Source organism: Artemia franciscana, chromosome 20 (genome assembly GCF_032884065.1).
Source record: "Artemia franciscana chromosome 20, ASM3288406v1, whole genome shotgun sequence".
Classification (NCBI taxonomy): domain Eukaryota; kingdom Metazoa; phylum Arthropoda; class Branchiopoda; order Anostraca; family Artemiidae; genus Artemia; species Artemia franciscana.
This window is the reverse complement of record NC_088882.1, coordinates 20,466,951-20,484,714: the sequence shown is the minus strand read 5'-3', so window position 1 is coordinate 20,484,714 and position 17,764 is coordinate 20,466,951. Positions and strand designations below refer to the sequence as shown.

The 17,764-nt window shown below is 38.1% G+C and overlaps 1 protein-coding gene across 2 annotated transcripts in view; it reads left to right on the top strand.

Annotated features, from left to right (window-relative positions):
* LOC136039878 (double C2-like domain-containing protein beta) overlaps positions 1 to 16,906 on the top strand; it is a 124,261-nt gene extending 107,355 nt beyond the window's left edge. For both annotated transcript variants that reach the window (XM_065723836.1, XM_065723837.1), the window contains one exon: positions 16,719 to 16,906. In XM_065723836.1, the coding sequence (XP_065579908.1) occupies positions 16,719 to 16,843 (125 nt within the window). In that variant the 3' untranslated portion in view covers positions 16,844 to 16,906. The remainder of the gene's footprint in view (positions 1 to 16,718) is intronic.
* The last annotated feature ends 858 nt before the right edge of the window (positions 16,907 to 17,764 follow it).

Here is a 17,764-nt window from a genome sequence, read left to right as displayed (position 1 = left end):
TTCACCCTTTCTGGCGGCTTCTTTGAGATCAGCTGCCTTTTTTTCGGTGAACAGCTTTCTGTCTCTGTGGAGGAATTTATCTTACGCCATTTAGACGTCTGTAGGTAACCATGTCCTTCGCTAGGCGTGTTTTGTGACGCTGTTCAATAATATCTAGAGTTTCCTGCGATATCCAGGACTTTTTTCTGGGTTTTGGACGACCAATAGTACTTTCGGCCGAAAGCAGTACGCCGTCGTTGAATAGTTGCCATGCTTCTTCAGATTCTGAAATTTGACCAGGACAGTCGAAACGGTTTGAGATGGAGACAGCATAGACCTGGCGCGTGTTGGAGTTTGTGAGATTGTTCAGGTCTAATTTGGGAGGACGGTGGTCACTTTTCTGGGCTTTCAGGCGTAGTCTAAGGTTAGAAACGACAAGCCTGTGGTCGGTGTTTCCCAATTCTGCACTTCTGTAAGTTCGGCAATTACTTATAGATGAACTCCAGCGTCGGGACACGATTATGTAGTCTAACATCTTTCTTGTTCGTCCGTCATTGCTATACCAGGTATATTTGTGAACTTCTTTCCTTTGAAAAAGGGTGTTGGTGATCACGAGATCGTGCATGTTGCACAGCTGAAGAAGCCTTAGCCCATTGTCGTTCAAGCAGTCGGTTGTTACATGTCCTAGAAGACTGTTCCAAACAGCGTCTGTATCTCTGAGAGTGCCGTTGAAGTTGCCAAGAAGGGTTAAAACATCATGAGGGGATACTTTTGATAGGATGCTAGACAGCTGGGCGTAAAAACGATCTTTCACCTCATCTGAGGCTTGGTTTGTTGTGGCGTAGCAGACAATGATGGTCCATTTTCCATGTTTGTGCTGGATTTGCGCTGTTAGTATCCTGTCTGAAATTTGCTCGTAAGAAAGGAGGCACCTCCTGGTCTGAGAGTCTAGCACAAGTGTGACTCCATTAGTTTTGGTTCTCTGGTCACCCGACCAGATTAGGTGATAGCCTTCACCGATGTCTTCAGAGTCATTTCCTATAAAGCGAGCTTCAGTTACGCCTGCTACAGTCACGCCAAAACGCTTGAGTTCTTGCGCAAGCATTGACTTTGCTCCAGGGAAGTTAAGGGTCAGAACATTCCAGGTGACCAGGCGAAGACCACCTTGTTCAATAAGGTTCAAACGATGGTCAAATTTCGGTCCGGGGACATGCTGAAGTCATGAAGGGTAAAAAGAAGATCGATCATCCGAGGCAATAACATTACTATTCGTTGCAATTAGGTTCGGGTGGAGGGTCGCAAGCCCAACCGACCCTAGGTCTGGGACCTGATTAGCTAGAGTCTAACTATTGAGTGTCCCTGGGGTGGGCTCCACCCACCTTGTGAGGTCAAGGCCACCCTTTACGTGGAGCGTTTAGTTAGGGGATTCCCCCATATCCAGTGGTACGTGGTCAGCAGACCAAGGTCTGCTTCATTCCGGACGAGCTCCACACCACCACCACCAATCAGTACGATAAGCTGACTCTTTTGATGGATATATTGATTTCAAAATTTCATTTTTTAGAGTTTCAGTTACTATTGAGCCGAGTCGTTCCTTATTTACAGCTCGTTAACACGAACTGCTTGATATTTTCTAAAAAAAATTTAACCATAAATATTTAAAAAAAAATATAATGTAAGCTAGGAAAGGTCATTGATACTTGGAGTTAGTTACCTTATTTCTTAAACTGAAACCTAGGTTTATTTAACAGTATATTTAATTACATATGAGAACAGACACCTAATAAATGCAACTAATGATTTAGAGTTGCTCTGACTGGCTAAATAGTAGCTATGGCTAGTCTGAAACAAGGTTGTATAAACTTACGAAAGTAACAACCAAGTCAAGAAATTTAGTAAATAGCCTAAAAGAGCGAATCTGTCTTATAATTGTACCAAATTCACTCCAATAAAACATATATATTGCCTTAAACGTCCAAAACTGTCATCGACAACTTCGATCTGCTAGAATACTGACTATGAATATTCTTGAACATGGAATGTAGCCCAAAACATTCTATTGAGACATGGAGTTTACCTTACGTTATTTGTCAAGACTGAGATTAAGTTTTTTTTTTTACAATATAATGAATCATATATGAAAGCAAAATATATCTTATAAATCGAATTAATTCTGACTTGCTAAATTTAGGTTATGAGTATTCTCAAACAATATTATGGAGGCTATTTTTATTTATTGTCAATCAAGTCAAATAAATGCAGTAAATTACATATAAGAGAAAAAATGTCTTATGATTATACCTATTTCACTTTAATAAGACGCATATATCAAATGAAATATCTAAAATTGTCGTTAATAACTGTGTTTTCTAAAATATTTATTACAACTTTTCCCTAAAATAGACCAAAGAAAGAAGGAATAATCCAATGTAACATATCATATAAATCTCTGTAAACTAAAAGATATCTACAGTAGCTTCGATCTTACTTAATAACTTACTTAAGACAAGGCACAGGTTATTCAGCACAAAACCTTACCAAAAAGCTGTCGAACCTGGTTCTGCGAATGTGACCTATTCTCTATATGCAGGCGAACGTGTTAAAGCCATGATTTTTACCACTTGTTGCCATATTTCCGGAACTCGAGTTGAAGTCTTGATTTGTATCACTTGTTGCCATATTTCCGAAACCCACCTAGTGTTTCAGTGTTTGTCTTATAGATAATCTGCAGTGACTTAATCTGGCTTCCCAGTTTTTCGTCCAGGGGGAGGGAGGCACTGCAATAGGGACTTCGTGTCCTCTGCGTGTCTCATTACCTGGCTAAGCCACTTCTGACGTCAGCCACTTCCGATCCCGTGGCTGCTAATTATTTTATATACAAAAAGAAATTATTGCAAATAGTTCTTAGATATTTCCACTATACGAGCATTGAAAACATCTTAGCAAATTTCTAATAACTCAATGAACTCCGTTAGACCTTCTCAAATATTTTCAGTTATAACGATGGAAAACTTAGCGTGTACTCAAGAATGTCTAATTGTTTTTAATCACGCTCCATCGTGTCTGATCATGTGGAATTCGTATTAATTATACAATCTAATTATTATTGAAACCGGTCATTAGACTATCTAAGATTGAAATACAAATATGAGAGATTATCAATCTCAAAAACCGATTTTTTTCTAAAAGGGCTTCAATATATGTTTTGACAAGCGGGGAAATCTAAAGAAACATTCATCTCCAAGCTTGAAGGAATGACAAGTATTTCCAACCATTCATTACACAATCTAAGTCAGTGACTACAATGTAAGTGTAACTCAGTGAACACAATGACATGTGTCTTTTTAAAGAAGATTTTTTTTTTTTCAAATGTAGCAAGTTCTCATCATTCCTCAAATTGTTTTGATAGGAAAGAAATTATTCATCCATAAAACAATAAAATTCGTCTATTTCTTATATTCAACACATTTCCCTAGAAAAATACATAAAATAATGAATGAAGTAGAAAGAGACTCCCTTAATAATACACTAATTTGGTCTTATTAACATTATTACCGATTTTTGCACCCTAAACTGTGCATCAGGTAGAACTAAAGATAAAAGAAAGAGAACAAATTCCTAAACAGGAAAAAGTCGAATTGTGCTCTTTTTTTACTAGCATATGGCGTGCCAACTAACCAGGGTCGTAGTCTCCCTCCAAAAAAAGTCTGTTGACGTATCTATTGGTTGGCCGTGAAGTTCACTAGTCCGCCTCTTGTGAACGGGGACGCGTCAACTAGGCCTACTGTTTATCTTTAAGAGGCATCTTTGTTTTTCTTTTTTTTACAGTAGCGCATTTGCAAACTATGTCTTTGTATTCAGAGGATAATATATTTACAGAACCAACCAATAAAGTTTAACAAGTAAATTAAGTGCCCACAAAACAAAGTCTAAGTGGTAATTTTTGCTCCCAGAAAAAACGTTTGCAACCTTTTGGGGTAGACATGTCGGGCTTGGGAAGAATATAAACATATAAACCAGGCAAAGACTCCACCTGCACGGTATGGGATCAATAGGTACGACCTTCGAAGGGACAAGGGTACTGAAATAAGACAACACATTTTTGTGAAGTTCAAAGCGCTATCAGCTCTGAGAAGAAGTGATCTAGAAAAGGATTAAACAAGGAGGTTCTATAGTGAGCAAGTAGTTCCGGAGAGTCAAGACTGGAGTTCCTTCACTATTTTGTTCCCGGCCAAGTCATTTTAAGACCCAAAGTAGTTGCAAAATACCAAGAATTATCGAGAGCAGGAGTGAAGGCAGTAGAGCATCTTGTCATACTGTAATTGTTTTGAAAAAAATAATTTCTACGTGTCTACAAGTGGCATTCAATTCAACCAACTGAATAGTCTTCCACAGAGGGAAAGTCTGGCAGAAGAGTTCATTTACGACATGAAAACACATAGCAAACTGAGGATGGCCCATGACAAAAAACATCTGTGACACTTTTGTAGATATTTCTGCGTTGCTGTTTCCTTTAAGGGATTCGAGAGAACGCAAAAATCAGCCGGTACAACTCAAGAAAACATAATATTGTATCGCCATGTTGCTTGGCCCATCTTGCAGCAAATTGTCCAGTCATGTTCTGTTTTGCAAATCTGACAATATTCTTTGATCCTTTCTTTATATTTTGGAGTATTGATAGTGAAGTACTGTAAAAGTTGCAAATTTGAGATAAGGTTCTGAAGAAATACTTAAAAGATAGAAAAGAGCAGACAGACAAAATTAAAAGATTAAGACTATGTGCACCACATTGTACGTAAAGGGTCTACGAACACTTTTGACGTATCACAACATGAACATCCCTCAGATGACCACTCACCATTGCCGCGGCATCATAGCACTGGCTTACTTTTTTGTTAGGTTAAGTCCATGGCTGTGAAGAAAATACAGAATTGACGAAGTGAGGTCTTGTCCGATCAGATTCGTAGATGAGACAAAACTAAGTTTTGTCTGTTTCGTATGTAACTGCTGTTTCGTCAGCATACGCTGAAAATCAAGAACTTGTGTTTACCTATTCAACGATGGCTTGTTGAAGAATTTCTTCACAATCGGCAATCACACTATTCTGAATAACTGGAGAAAAATATGTAGCATTTACTGTTGAAGAAAGGAGCTGTTTTGTCAAAGTTTTGCTATCATTCCTGTTCCTTATTTGTAAATGATCTTGCAATCCCTTCATTCTAGACAGTTTTTGATCCGTGGCTGAAATGGGACCTGAATCGTTCGTACCCCGAAGACCAAGGTGTTGTCTTCAATAAAATATTACAGTTTCAGCAATTGGCCTCAGTTTTTGACGATTTCATTCTTAACTTAAAGGGGAACGGTATGGAAAACCACCTTATTTCATATTTCTTCCGTGTTAAATATTTTTAACTTATATGGCGGCAACAAACGCATAAAGTCATTGATTTTGGCTTCTATCTATTGCCCTGATCTTGCACAACAATCTGTGTTAGCTCTTTTTTTAACTGAGCTTTCTAAATTAAAATTTTTCATGAAAATTTTATTTCAATATGTAGAAGGTACTTACAAGTATAATAATTTTAGACTGGAGTTTTAGGGGGATTTTGAAAAGAATAATTTGACTTTCTTAAGTTTTTTTCTAATTAACTTAAGAAAAGACGTTTTCACTAATTTTTTTTCCTAAAAATTGTTGCCATTACTTTTATATTGGAAACTCCTGAACGGCTGAATATTTGAATAAGGATATAATAACCCTCCAGGTAATAAACGGCTAGCGTTTCAACTAGACCCGATTGACACTGCAAGTGAATGTTTTAACATATTATGCAAATAGGAGTGCTCTGTCAAATTAGTTTACGGTCAAAGATATTGAACATGAAGGGCCTGGTCTAGTTAGTTTGCAAAGGTACTTTGTGAACACAAGGTAAAGAAATGTACTAAAAGAGGACTTTGCTTGGTTATAATGCAGAGGCACAAGGAAAAGCTAAAGCAAATGTACAAGAAGCTTGGGAGGACTAAACTTCTAAAATACTTACTCGACTAAAATAATACCTCTATCCGAGAAGAAACTGTAGTAGAGCCACCAAGACTGAAAGTTATAGCTGCTGGTCAAAATTTGGAATAAGATTAGCTTATGCTTCCACCTTCTTCAGATCATCTCCCATCTTTACCTGAATACTAGCGAAAAAGTTAAAAATTTTGTCGTAAAAATTTGCTCTCAATGATGTAACCGATTACTGATGTTCCTCCATAGTTGCTTATGCAAAATATCCCACCCCAGACAATTCCATCAACTCCGATAATTCCTCCCCTGGTAATTTTTTTGCGGATTATTCTGCCTAAGAAAATCTTAGAGCATACTTTCATTTGAAAAAAGGTGCTTTTATTTAGATTTTGATCGTTTTCAGACTATGGCAGAATCTCCCTGCATGGATTTTTTTTTTCTCAGAAATCCGTCCACCTCAATTGAAAGTTTATTCGGCAGAAAATTCCGTGGAGAATTTTTCCTGCTAATATTTCTCTTCATGAAGAGTTTCCTACATGGATAATTCCCCCTCAAGCAAAATATCCCAGATGACTCTAATTCAGCCGAAAGTTTCTTCGGATATTTCCCATAGAGCATATTCACATGTAAAATGGAGTCACGAATGAGATATTAAAACGAATACCGTATTTGAAATCTGGCAAATTACTCCGATATGAAATATCCCCTGGAAAGTTCACCCCCAGAAACTTCCCTCCCAGTGGAAATGTCTCCCAATTGAAAATTCGTTCCCAGGAAATACCCCCAAAAAATGTGTCTGTATACTTCCTAATAACAAATAATATATATAAACAATGCCAAATATCATGACTTGTAGTCTTTCCTCCGGGGGCTGTGTAGAGGGGGGCATGCCATCCCCAAAGGCACATTTATTGGACTTTCCAACTATGTTAAACAAAAAACACACGCATGCCTCCTCCTCCTCCTCCAAAAATCTTTCCTTTGGCAAAAAAAGCAAAATTCCACATTTTCGCTGAAGAGAACTTGAAACCTCTACTGTAGAGTTCTTTGGTACGCTGAATTTGATGGTACAATTTTCAATAAAATTTCTTGACTCTTGTGGGATGTCTCCCCCCTTTTTCGAAAATCAGGTAAATTTTCCTTGGGTTTGTAACGTAAAATTTAATAAATCTTATATATCTGGAATCAGCATGAAAAGCCGATTCATTTGATGCCAGTTACTATTCCTGCTTAGTTTATAGCCTTTTACTATTGGGCGGAGTCCCTCCTTGCTTACAGTTCGTTACCGCGAATTGTTTAATAATGAGAGAAAATTTGAGATGATTAGGGTGCGTTCATCGGATCAAGGATGATAGATTGCTCAGGATTGTTCTTTTCGGCCAACTATCTAGGGCTAAACATCAAGCAGGTCATTATCTATTTGGGACGGAGGAGGCTGTAAAAAAGGACTTGAACAGATTGGAACTTCTTGGGAGGGTATAAAGAGGGAGACTTTAAATAACTTGGGATTGAGGAGGTGCCGGTGTACCTGTGTTAGCCTTAGGCGGGATGGTAATGTAGTGACTTGTTTGGAGTAGTAATAGTAGTAAAACAAATACTGCCCCCTTTTAAACCTTGGATCCAAAAGAGGCTCCAAATTGTTTTCCTTACTAGTTCTTAGCTTGTCCTCGGGAAACGGAAAGTTGTTACAGATGAAAAAAGAACAAAAATATTTTCTTCCTCCAACATTGGGTCAACATAGGCCCAGAAAAGGGCCAACACAGTTTTTTCTCCCATCTTGCATGAAACGGGTAGATGTAAAAGTTTGGGAGCTTTTAAAAATAAAATTAAAAAAAATAAAATAAAAATTATAATTTTTGACGCTTTTGGTTATTCTTTTGGTTCTTTGGTTATTTTTAAGCTTATTCTTTTTAATGTTCTTATCAATTATCCTCAAGTCAAGTTTTTTCTTTAATTACTTCTTTCTTTTTATTCCTCCCTCAACTTGATTGAAGGCTAATACTGAGAGTGGAACCAAACTCTTTATATTTGTACACTTTTTTTTGCAATTTCATCTTTTAAAGTCAGGTTACAACTGAAAACCCGGCTATTAAAATTTTCCAGTCAACAAAATGACCACCTTTTAAACCTGTTGATAGTTACCAGGGGATAGGATAGCCGTCTTTATTTCTTTACATTACGTTCTCTCCTTCATAGCTAATTTGCGGCAATCTTACCGTCGAGCCTTAACAAAGTCAGGAATTCAACCAGGGTTGCCACAAGCTCGAAAAAAATCCCTGGCAAGCGTAAGAAAAAAGTCAATGGCTTGTCCGTGGCCAGTGTATTGTCGAAGGAAACGAAAAGGCGCCGCTCATGACGCTTCGCGTCACTTGTGGTGCAACCTTTCAGTGAATAGATCATCGTTATGTAAAAACATGTGTATTATCGAAACGATGATTATTTTTTTCTGAATGATGCAAAATTCTGTTTCCTGTGAGATGCCAGGTGCATTGAATATTTAAGGCATCTAGCGTCGTCGTAGTTTTGAACTTAGATTCGATCACGAAACATGACTTTCTAAAACCGAGATGCATTCATTATTTCGGCACCTCATCTGTGCGAACCAAGAGGACTGGAGCGTACACTTCTGGTGGTTCAGTATCTACTAAGGATTGCCACCAGCTCAGAAAAATGTATGGGAAGCATATTGCGAAAGTGAACCAAAATGTTCCTCGCCCGACGTTTCGCGTCACTGACAGTGCTACCTTTCAAAGAATAAGTTCTTGCTACGGTAAAGCACACGTAATGCCGATGCTGTTAATTAGTTTCTCCTGAGTGATACAAGATTCTGCATTCTGCAGGTACCAGGTGCGTAAAATTTGTCATCACAACTACCGTCGTCTTCGTTGCGAAATCAGGTTCAACCAATAAATAACTTTTGAAAACCGAAATGTACTCATTATTTTGGCACCATATCCTTGTGAACCAAGAGTGACCACTGGACCATAAGAAACAGTTTTGCTATTTCTTCTTGTTGCCAAGTGACTACGGTGCTTCACACTGCCAAAGGCGTTTCTTTTCAATTTCGAAAGCTAAATAAGTTTTTTTTGCTTTATAAACGTTTCGTTTCTTTTTTCGTTAGTCTCCTGATTTTCTCGAAAGGGAAATTGAGGTCGAGCTCAGTTTAACTTTGCTGTTTGCTGTTTAGCTCTTTTTCCCTTGATCGGAATAGGAAATCTGCTTGAAATTCTACAAATTTTGGCGTCTTTTCGCCAGATTCGGCTTTACTCTCGATTTATCTTAGAGATTTTGAGCTAAACTAAGAAAAACGAATTCTTTATAGTCGTTAAACAATTAGCAACGTAAACATTTAAAAGACAAAAACGAATGCAGTTAGTATTCTAACTTCTAGGCTCATCAAGAATGATTTTACATAAACCTCAGATAACAATAAAAAAAATAGTAATAGGACAAGACTAGCCTAAATTTTGAAATACTCAAGATTCTAAACAAACAAAAAATTAAAATTCACCATAGCCTAATCAAAAAGGGATTTTTTTGGTGCCCCTTTTTGTTCATTTCCGGCACCGGGCACAATCTGCGAACCATGGATACTCAACTATTAACCCTTTGATGTCTGAATTATGAAAAAAGAATGGGAAAAATATTTCGGCCGTTTCCAGGCTTCGTTATGACCTATTCCACGACAGAAATGGCAAGAAAAAAAATGTATTGATAAAGATGATGAAATAAAAAAATGGTTCCCACAGGAACCATCCGGCAATCATGGCACAAAAACACTCTGATCGGCTACATAGTGTGGTAAGTCAGAAAACAATTCCTGTTGGGTGTTAAACACAAGGACACTTCACATTTTACGTATTTCACTTTGGAATGAGCTTGTACACATACTCTGCATCTCTGTTTGCTCTCTATCCAAGCCGGGAAGTGCCCCTGTCCATCGAGTCTTGTCGAATCTGGGGGGCGACAAGTATAATTTCTTTTTTTCTGAGAGTTGGTATCTGCGTCACTGAGAGGTCTACCTCTCCTTGGTGTTACCAAAGATGCACCAGATAGAAGTGCACGTGCCACATCTGTCTTGAACTGTAGCAGGTTCATTGGTTTCTGCCCAGCAGCAAGACACCTGCGTTATAAGAGCCAGCCATTCACAACGGAGAGGTCAAACAAGAAGAAGAAGATCCTCATGTACCATTTGCTCCGTGACTTCAAGTCGATCCTGTAAAGCTCCAGCAACATGTCGGCAAGATCTACACCACCCATAAAGCGGTTGTACTCCTTCACACAATATGGTCGCTTGACATCGGCATACTCTTTTCGTTTACCATCCCACCGCCTACACGTATCTTCTGGGTCTAGGGCGGCATAAGTCGAAATCAAGTGGACTGGCTTATTGTCATACCACTTCACCACAATGGCATTCGACTGCGTTTCCACTCGCCAGTCGTAAGAGCCTCTTCCTCGGGCTTTCAATTTGCTGTCGGATTCCAAAGCACAGCCTTTCAACCTGTTTGCCCTCACTGTGGCCAGTGTAAGTATGCCCTGATCACTTAGTGTTTGTGCCAAGTCTAACGAGGAGAACCAATTGTCAAAGAATAGCTTGTAATTTTTGTGCTTGGGTATTCCTCTTGCAAGCCGCAGGACAAAATCAGCTCCAACTCCCAGGTCACTGACATCAACCGACCCCTTACCCGTATACATTTCAAAGTCGTAAACGAAACCACTCTCCCTAGCCCTTGAGATGAACTTATAACCCCACTTATGCGGTTTCTTGGGATTGTACTGCTTCAACGAAATCCCCTGTTTTGTCGGCACAATTTGCTCGTCTACTGCCTGGTGTTCTTCTGGGGGTATCTTCATAAAGTTATCTCTGATCATCTCTATCAGAGGACGAACTTTGTGGATCTTGTCGTGCCCAGGGTCTCCTCGTGGTTTCTGGGTAAGATTGTCGTTGAAATGAAGATACTTTTTGATCTGCTCGAATCTGTCACGCGACATGGCATCAGCTATTACAGGGTAGCGCGTTTCGTTTGACCAGTAACTGCGGTATGACGGCATTTTCACTATTCCTGTGAATGCAAGGATCCCTAAGAAGCATTCCACCTCGGCAGATGAAACTCCAAATTCTTTGGCACCTTTTTGAAGAGCGTAAATTTTCGTTTGGTCACGTATATAGTTGACCACGCCTTGGTCAAAAAACAGCCTGACAAATTCCAGGGGTGTCTTGCCACTCATTTCTTGGTCGACGACAAGATGATCCTTCCACGCAGCATCTGGCTGGACGAAATCCACTTTTCTCCAAGCAAGGTCCCGTCGTTTGCTTGATTTCGAAGCAGCAGTGCCTGAGCTCGTGGGATTTTGTCTGGCGATCTCGACGTCCTCATGGTCATCCTCACTGTTGTGGTCGTCAGCTTCAATTCGACCGCTTTCTATTTCTTCTTCAATCTCTTCTTCCTGCGGGTTATTATCAGGATCAGGAAGGAGAAAACTAGGATCAGATGGGTCCTCATCTTCATCAGACAGATCTTCGAGGTCGGAGTTGTCTTCCGGGCAAAGAATAAAATTCAGAGCCTGTGCTAATGACACGGGGCGTGTTCGAAGTCTTCGCTGGACAGCCGAATACTCATCTTCCACAGTTTTTGATGTACTCGGAGAAGGCTGGTCCATTTCTGCACTGTAAAAAATATATTTGGTAACAGTCTAGTAGGGGAGACCGGGGTTGACCCGGACACGGGGCTGATCTGGACAGTCAAGTATGGACACCTAGCGGTTTAGTAAAAATTCTCAAAAAATCACGAAAGGTGCACCATCTACTGCCCTATTATCAAGCCAGTTTGGATCTAGATACACGCAGCCATTTGTTTGCATTTTGCAAAAAGTGTTTTTTAAGGTAAGAATTTCTTTCAAGGGTCTCTATTTGGAGTTTAATAGAGTGGACCAGGCTGCTGGATTTGCGATGACATTTTTTCAGGAGAAAAGTAGCTCACATAGAAAGATTCTAGAGCGCCATCTATTTGATTTTTTTTTCAAATCACTTTGACGTCGCACGAGGACACATGGGGTTGGGCCGGACACGGCGATTGGGGGTTGGTTCGGACATTTTTTTTATCTTTCCGAACCAACCCCGTCTCTAAAAGGTTGGTATTTAGGGTAGAAAATACACGGATGAATGCTTGAAAATAAGTATTTCTACTAAGCAAGTACAGCAGTTCGCATTAGGAATATATTTTAGTCGTATACTAAGCGGTCTTTGAGTAAAATCTCAGCTCGTACCAACTCCGGTGAATGGTGTGTCATTTTAAAGCTTTTTTGTCATTTTATATAGCTGAAGTACTGCTTTTTACTTTTTATACTTTTATGCATATTTGAAAAAAAAGAAGTCGAAATCTAATGGTTTAGCATGGTGTCCGAACCAATACTGGGGCCGTCCGATCCAACCCCGTGGGTAGGGGTTGTTTCGGACATTTCAAAAAAATGAAAAAAAAATAAAAATCTTTTTTTCCTTTTTGTAGAAAAATCTGAAAAAAATCTCGAAGGTAGTCCTAACGGATACGCATTTTATGGTGAAGTCAGAACTGGAGAAAAGTCAATGGCTTAGAAGATATGCCGTTTCAAAAAATCGCGTCCGGGTCAACCCCGGTCTCCCCTACATTGTTATTGACGACGGCAACTCCACCAGTTCTTGTCTAGATGGCTCTTCCGAGCGATAAAATTCGGAGCTTTGCATGCCGGATGGTTCCTTGAAGCCACAGAACATGGTCGAGACATGGTCGAGCTCTCAAAATTTGATTCCAATGGTGTAAAGCAACTGTTTTCATGATATCTAGGCATCTCACACTGTATACGGCTTACCGTCTCATCTGGTCTCGCTACCGCCGGATGGTTCCCAGAGGAACCACGACGTTGGGGGTCGTTTCTATCCTTTGGTTTTCCAGCTATAGGAGTGTATGTTAGCTCATCTGAACAAACAAAACGTCCTCTTTCTAAAACTTTTGGAATGAAAACTCTAGCACAATAAACAGTAAAGTTATTCACAAAAAAGTATTCTCACCTTTCAGGAATAACAAGCAAGGCTAGAGGGCACAGGTTCAAACTTCATTACCTCACACAAGGGTGACAGATTACGGACTAAGAAAAATACAAACCTGTCTAGGTAGATCAGATTGAGACAATGGCAAACGGATTGACGTTAATAGGTCAAACGGTCAGGATTAAAATAAATTAAAAAGTTCGTGGTTCCTGAGGTAACCTTCAGGCATCAAAGGGTTAAGGGGCAGGAACATACTGATTTTCTCTACTGAGTGGTAACACCGTCTCTTGATCCAACTTGTTTCTCAATGGTGTTTTATTCAACCTCAAAAGCGAAAATCGCCTTTCCACTGCTGCAGAGAAATGTGAGACACAAGAATCAAGCTTGGAAATGCTCTGACCACGAGGTTGTCAATAACGTCAATGCACTTGCAAAACTAATAACAAAATACCCCTTGTTTTTTTGTCAGACGTCCGGAGAATTGTGGATAACTTAAATTCCCACTCAGCTTTGGATACCGTCACTCACCGCTACCTTAGGATCAACGTACTTCAGCCGAACCAAAAGTCTGTCACAAGAATCGACCCTTCTGTTGATTTCTAAACACAATCTCTGATATAACATAACACAATTGTGTTTACCAGAGGTTAGCTTCCAATTGAAATAAGTCTTTTCATTAATGTCATCACAAAGCACCTGGAACTTTAGCCCAAAGCAGGCGTTTTAATATGATCTGAAAGTGGTCAGAGACCATACTTTAATCTTAAAAGGCTGAAGGGCCACGAAACAGAGATCAGCACTGCCAGTTTGGACCTTAAGAGTCTTGTGCCGTCATACTTATATACTTAATTAATCTTAACAGGGTCATTTTTTGTTTCCGACTTCCTGTTTGAAAAAAATCTGCATTATTTTGTCCAGCATACTTCTTAAGAATCAGGTAAACTCAAAAACTTTTGCTCTGGAATTCCATGATTAGCCCATTCACTACCAGTATGATATACCCCAAGAAGAGGTAATACAGCCAAAGTTTGAAAATTCTAAGACCCTCATGGATACTCATTGCAGTGAGAATATTATAAAATGGCATGCTCTGGAAATAAAGATTTAGGGCATCCCACTGTTCCAGCAGCCTTTGGCTACTTACTCCATTCCCAAGCAGCATGTTTTAAACTGACAGAGAATAGAGTTTCTGGCACATATGACGAGTATATGGCCTTCAGAAAATTCGCTTTTTCTTTTGGTGCTGTATGAAACAAAATTGTAAACGTCATTGGCAAACTGATCTATTTCGGGATCCAGGACATCGAATGCTGTGGCTGAAGACGGCGCGAATAACGGCAAAAATATCCGAAAACAGCAAACCATGGCATATCTTTTTTAGAAGCCAAGCCTTTTAGAAGCTTGCTGAACAATCATCACGCTTGTAATATCTGAAGCAGAACCAATTAGGTTGGTTAAATAAATTTGTCGATCCACAGTTGCTTCAAGATAATGTCTTTCAACCCTAGAGTTGCAGTGTTGTCATTCAACCTAAGATTGTCATGTTTGAAAAAATGAATAGTAAATTTCTAGACTAGTGGTTTTTCAAAAGGAAAATACTAGAACAAAACCAGAGACATTTTATAGTACTAACTGTTCATTTTTTTTGTTGACGTTCATAACAATTTATTCCTAGTCACCTTTAATGGTTTCGCATAGCAATAGGCTATATAAAAACAAACCAAAAAAATTATAGAACTTTTAATTTATGATATACAGCAAGTTTAAATGAACAATATTTCTTTTCTTTTTTTATCTAGTTTTGAATCAGCTTTTATCAATTGTTGTGTTAGCTTTTTATATAGCCTCTGGCTATATGAGACCATTAGAGGGGTGGGTGCAGATAATTTATCAGAAACGCAAACTGAACTACAAAAATGAAAATAAATTAGCAATCTAAAAGTGTTACTATTTTTGTTCTAGCATGTATCCTCCTTGTGAGCCACAATTCTAAACCTTTACAAAATAAGCCTTTGGCAACATATATACAAACCTCTGTAGATCTCACGCATTAAAGTACACTGCAGCCTAGATTAAATGAAAGAACTATAGAAGTACAGTGTATCAGATTTTTTAGGCACTTGGGTATATGTGTGCTCAAATCTTTTTCTTAATCTGTTGACCTGTCTTTCCATTTTCTCAGCATCCCTTCTGCAAAGAACCCAAAGGACAATAGTTAACCAGTTTAGCTCTCTAATGCAGATGATTTACAATTGACCTTAGCGAGGGCAAGAGAAGGGGCAATTTTTTTTTGTTCATCGGTATGGTAGAAATATATTGCATGCTAAAACTTTTGACTTCACAGCGGTTCTTCAGTGCGCTGACGAGGTCAATTTTTGAGCCATATAAACCCATTTTGGACCGCGCAAGAATAGTTTTTGCTGTTTCGGAGTGCCAGCAGTTTTATCCCACATAAAAAAGTAAAAGTCGTAATTCCTACTTAAAATCCATGATTGCACGATAAATCCATTTTAAAAAAAAAGTAAATCCATGGCATTCCCAATGTCCCTGGCAGGGGTCTAAAAATTCATAGAAACATGCAGAAATCCATGGGAGTGGCAATCCTAAACTCAACTGACTGAGAGTGAATTGATAAACAGCGAATACCCACGATCTACAATTACAAGCTACGCAGCAAATGCGTAGCAAATGCAAATGTTTCCGTACCAATGCAATAGTTTTTTCCCTGTTTAACAATAAAAAATTACACAATGCAAGATCCATTTACTGCAAGACGTTGATGATTATCATGGTTTATGTTACAAGAATATGTTTACATGTATTTTTTGTTTTTCTGTTACTTTTGTTACTTTTTTTGGTTTTTGTTACTTTTCTTTTATTACGAATCGAGCAAAAAAATTTTCTGAGGGGGTAGGGGGGTTTAAAACCCCTAACCCAATCCCTGGATTTGGCTTTGTAACTAACCTAGGCCTAACTATTTTCATGCTCATAAAAATTTATTATTATATAAAATAAAATCTTAGTAAAAATGCTCTTAAAAAAAAAATACATCCTGTTTCAGAACGTTTCCGACTGGATCACAATAAACCTTGACATTTAACTATAATCTCAGTTTTAATATATATTGGTTTAAATATATTTCAGCTATTTCAACTATACTCTCATTGGGGCTAGTTTTCTTCTTAATACCCAAATTGTTCAATTATTTAAATTATGTGAATGGCAACATGAGTGGTTACGACGTTGAAAGACATCTACAGTACTGACATTTTGACTGAAGAATTCAGACTTTCCATGCTGAGTCTTTCAAGATTTTGGAACTCGTCTCTTAAGGTTTGAATACATGAAAATATGGTAATAAAGAATATATTTGTTCTCATTAAGAAGACGAGGTAACTGGGCAGGGAGTAGAACTCAAAATGATAATAACATTCCTAAGTATTGTTGATATAAATATGAATTGGCAATAAGGTAATCTTTCTGTAGCACGGGTCGTATAAAAGGAAATAGTATAAAAAGTGAAACAATTGTTTTTATTCAAGCTTTATTAATGCTCTTCAGGATTCTTATGAGCAATGCTAGGTGTCACTGGTTGCATCCTTTTGTCTCTTATTGGATACTAACTCGAGTTTCTTCTTTTATCGCAAACCCAGGTACCACAGTCTAATTTATTCTGTAGTTGAGAACGTATTTTTCTTATTTTAGGAGGTGTTATGCTCAGTCTATCGTCGAAAGGAGAGCGATTACGGCACTGGTTAGATGCCCTCAAATTTCCTGACAAAAATCATGAAAGGTGGCATCACCTTTCAGCGGATGTTGTGTTCGAATGAAACAAAGTGTTTTATTTGTTTTATTTGTCTTTATGTGAAATGAAATTTTGTATATACTTTAAATTATTTGAAGCACAAGGTTACTGAGAATAACCTGGTGAAGAAACAAATCTTTCTAGTAGGAAGTATTATATACTAACAACGCCCTTCCACTCCTCATTCTTTCTCAATAGAAATTGTTTGGGATATTTTCATGTTTTCTCAAAAAACAAATAATCGGTCAACTGGCACATGTAGCTGCAGATACTTTTTTAGCAGTTCCAGCTGCAAAATTTTTCGAGTGATTAGCCATGACTTGATGCCCACAACTATTCCATTTTAATTCAATTTTTTTTTTCGAGAGTTATAAAATTAAGCTGAAAAAATGCTACATCTTGATTTATTGTATTTGAATTTTTTTTCATTTAGATTATGAAAAAAAATAAATGTGTTTCTGGTCTGAAGATAGTTTGATTGTCGGCAAAAATTGTAATTTATACAATAATTTAATGATGTTTTTTCTCCAAATCTGTTTTTTATAGGACAGATTGATTAGAGTAATACTAAAACAATATAAGTTTGATAGTAATAGAATGCAATTTGAAGCAATGGAAAACTTTAAAGTAGAAGAAATCCTGGAACCTTTTGAGAAAAGAGAACCTTTTGAAACTTGAGAAAATGCTCTTATTGTTCACTAGAACAGCCATACTTTTAAGAAAACTTAGAACTTATATGGAGTTGAATCTAATAAATATTTTGTTATAGGAGCACCAAGATATTGGAGGGGTCTGAGTCCCCCTAAAAAAGCTTGAAAATAAGAAATTATATGGAAAATACTTGAGCATGTTTGAAAACTGTAAAATCATGAAATTTAAAGGGGATCAAGACACAAAGGGCCATCTTACTCATATGGCTGCAACCAACATTTTCATCGTTATTTAG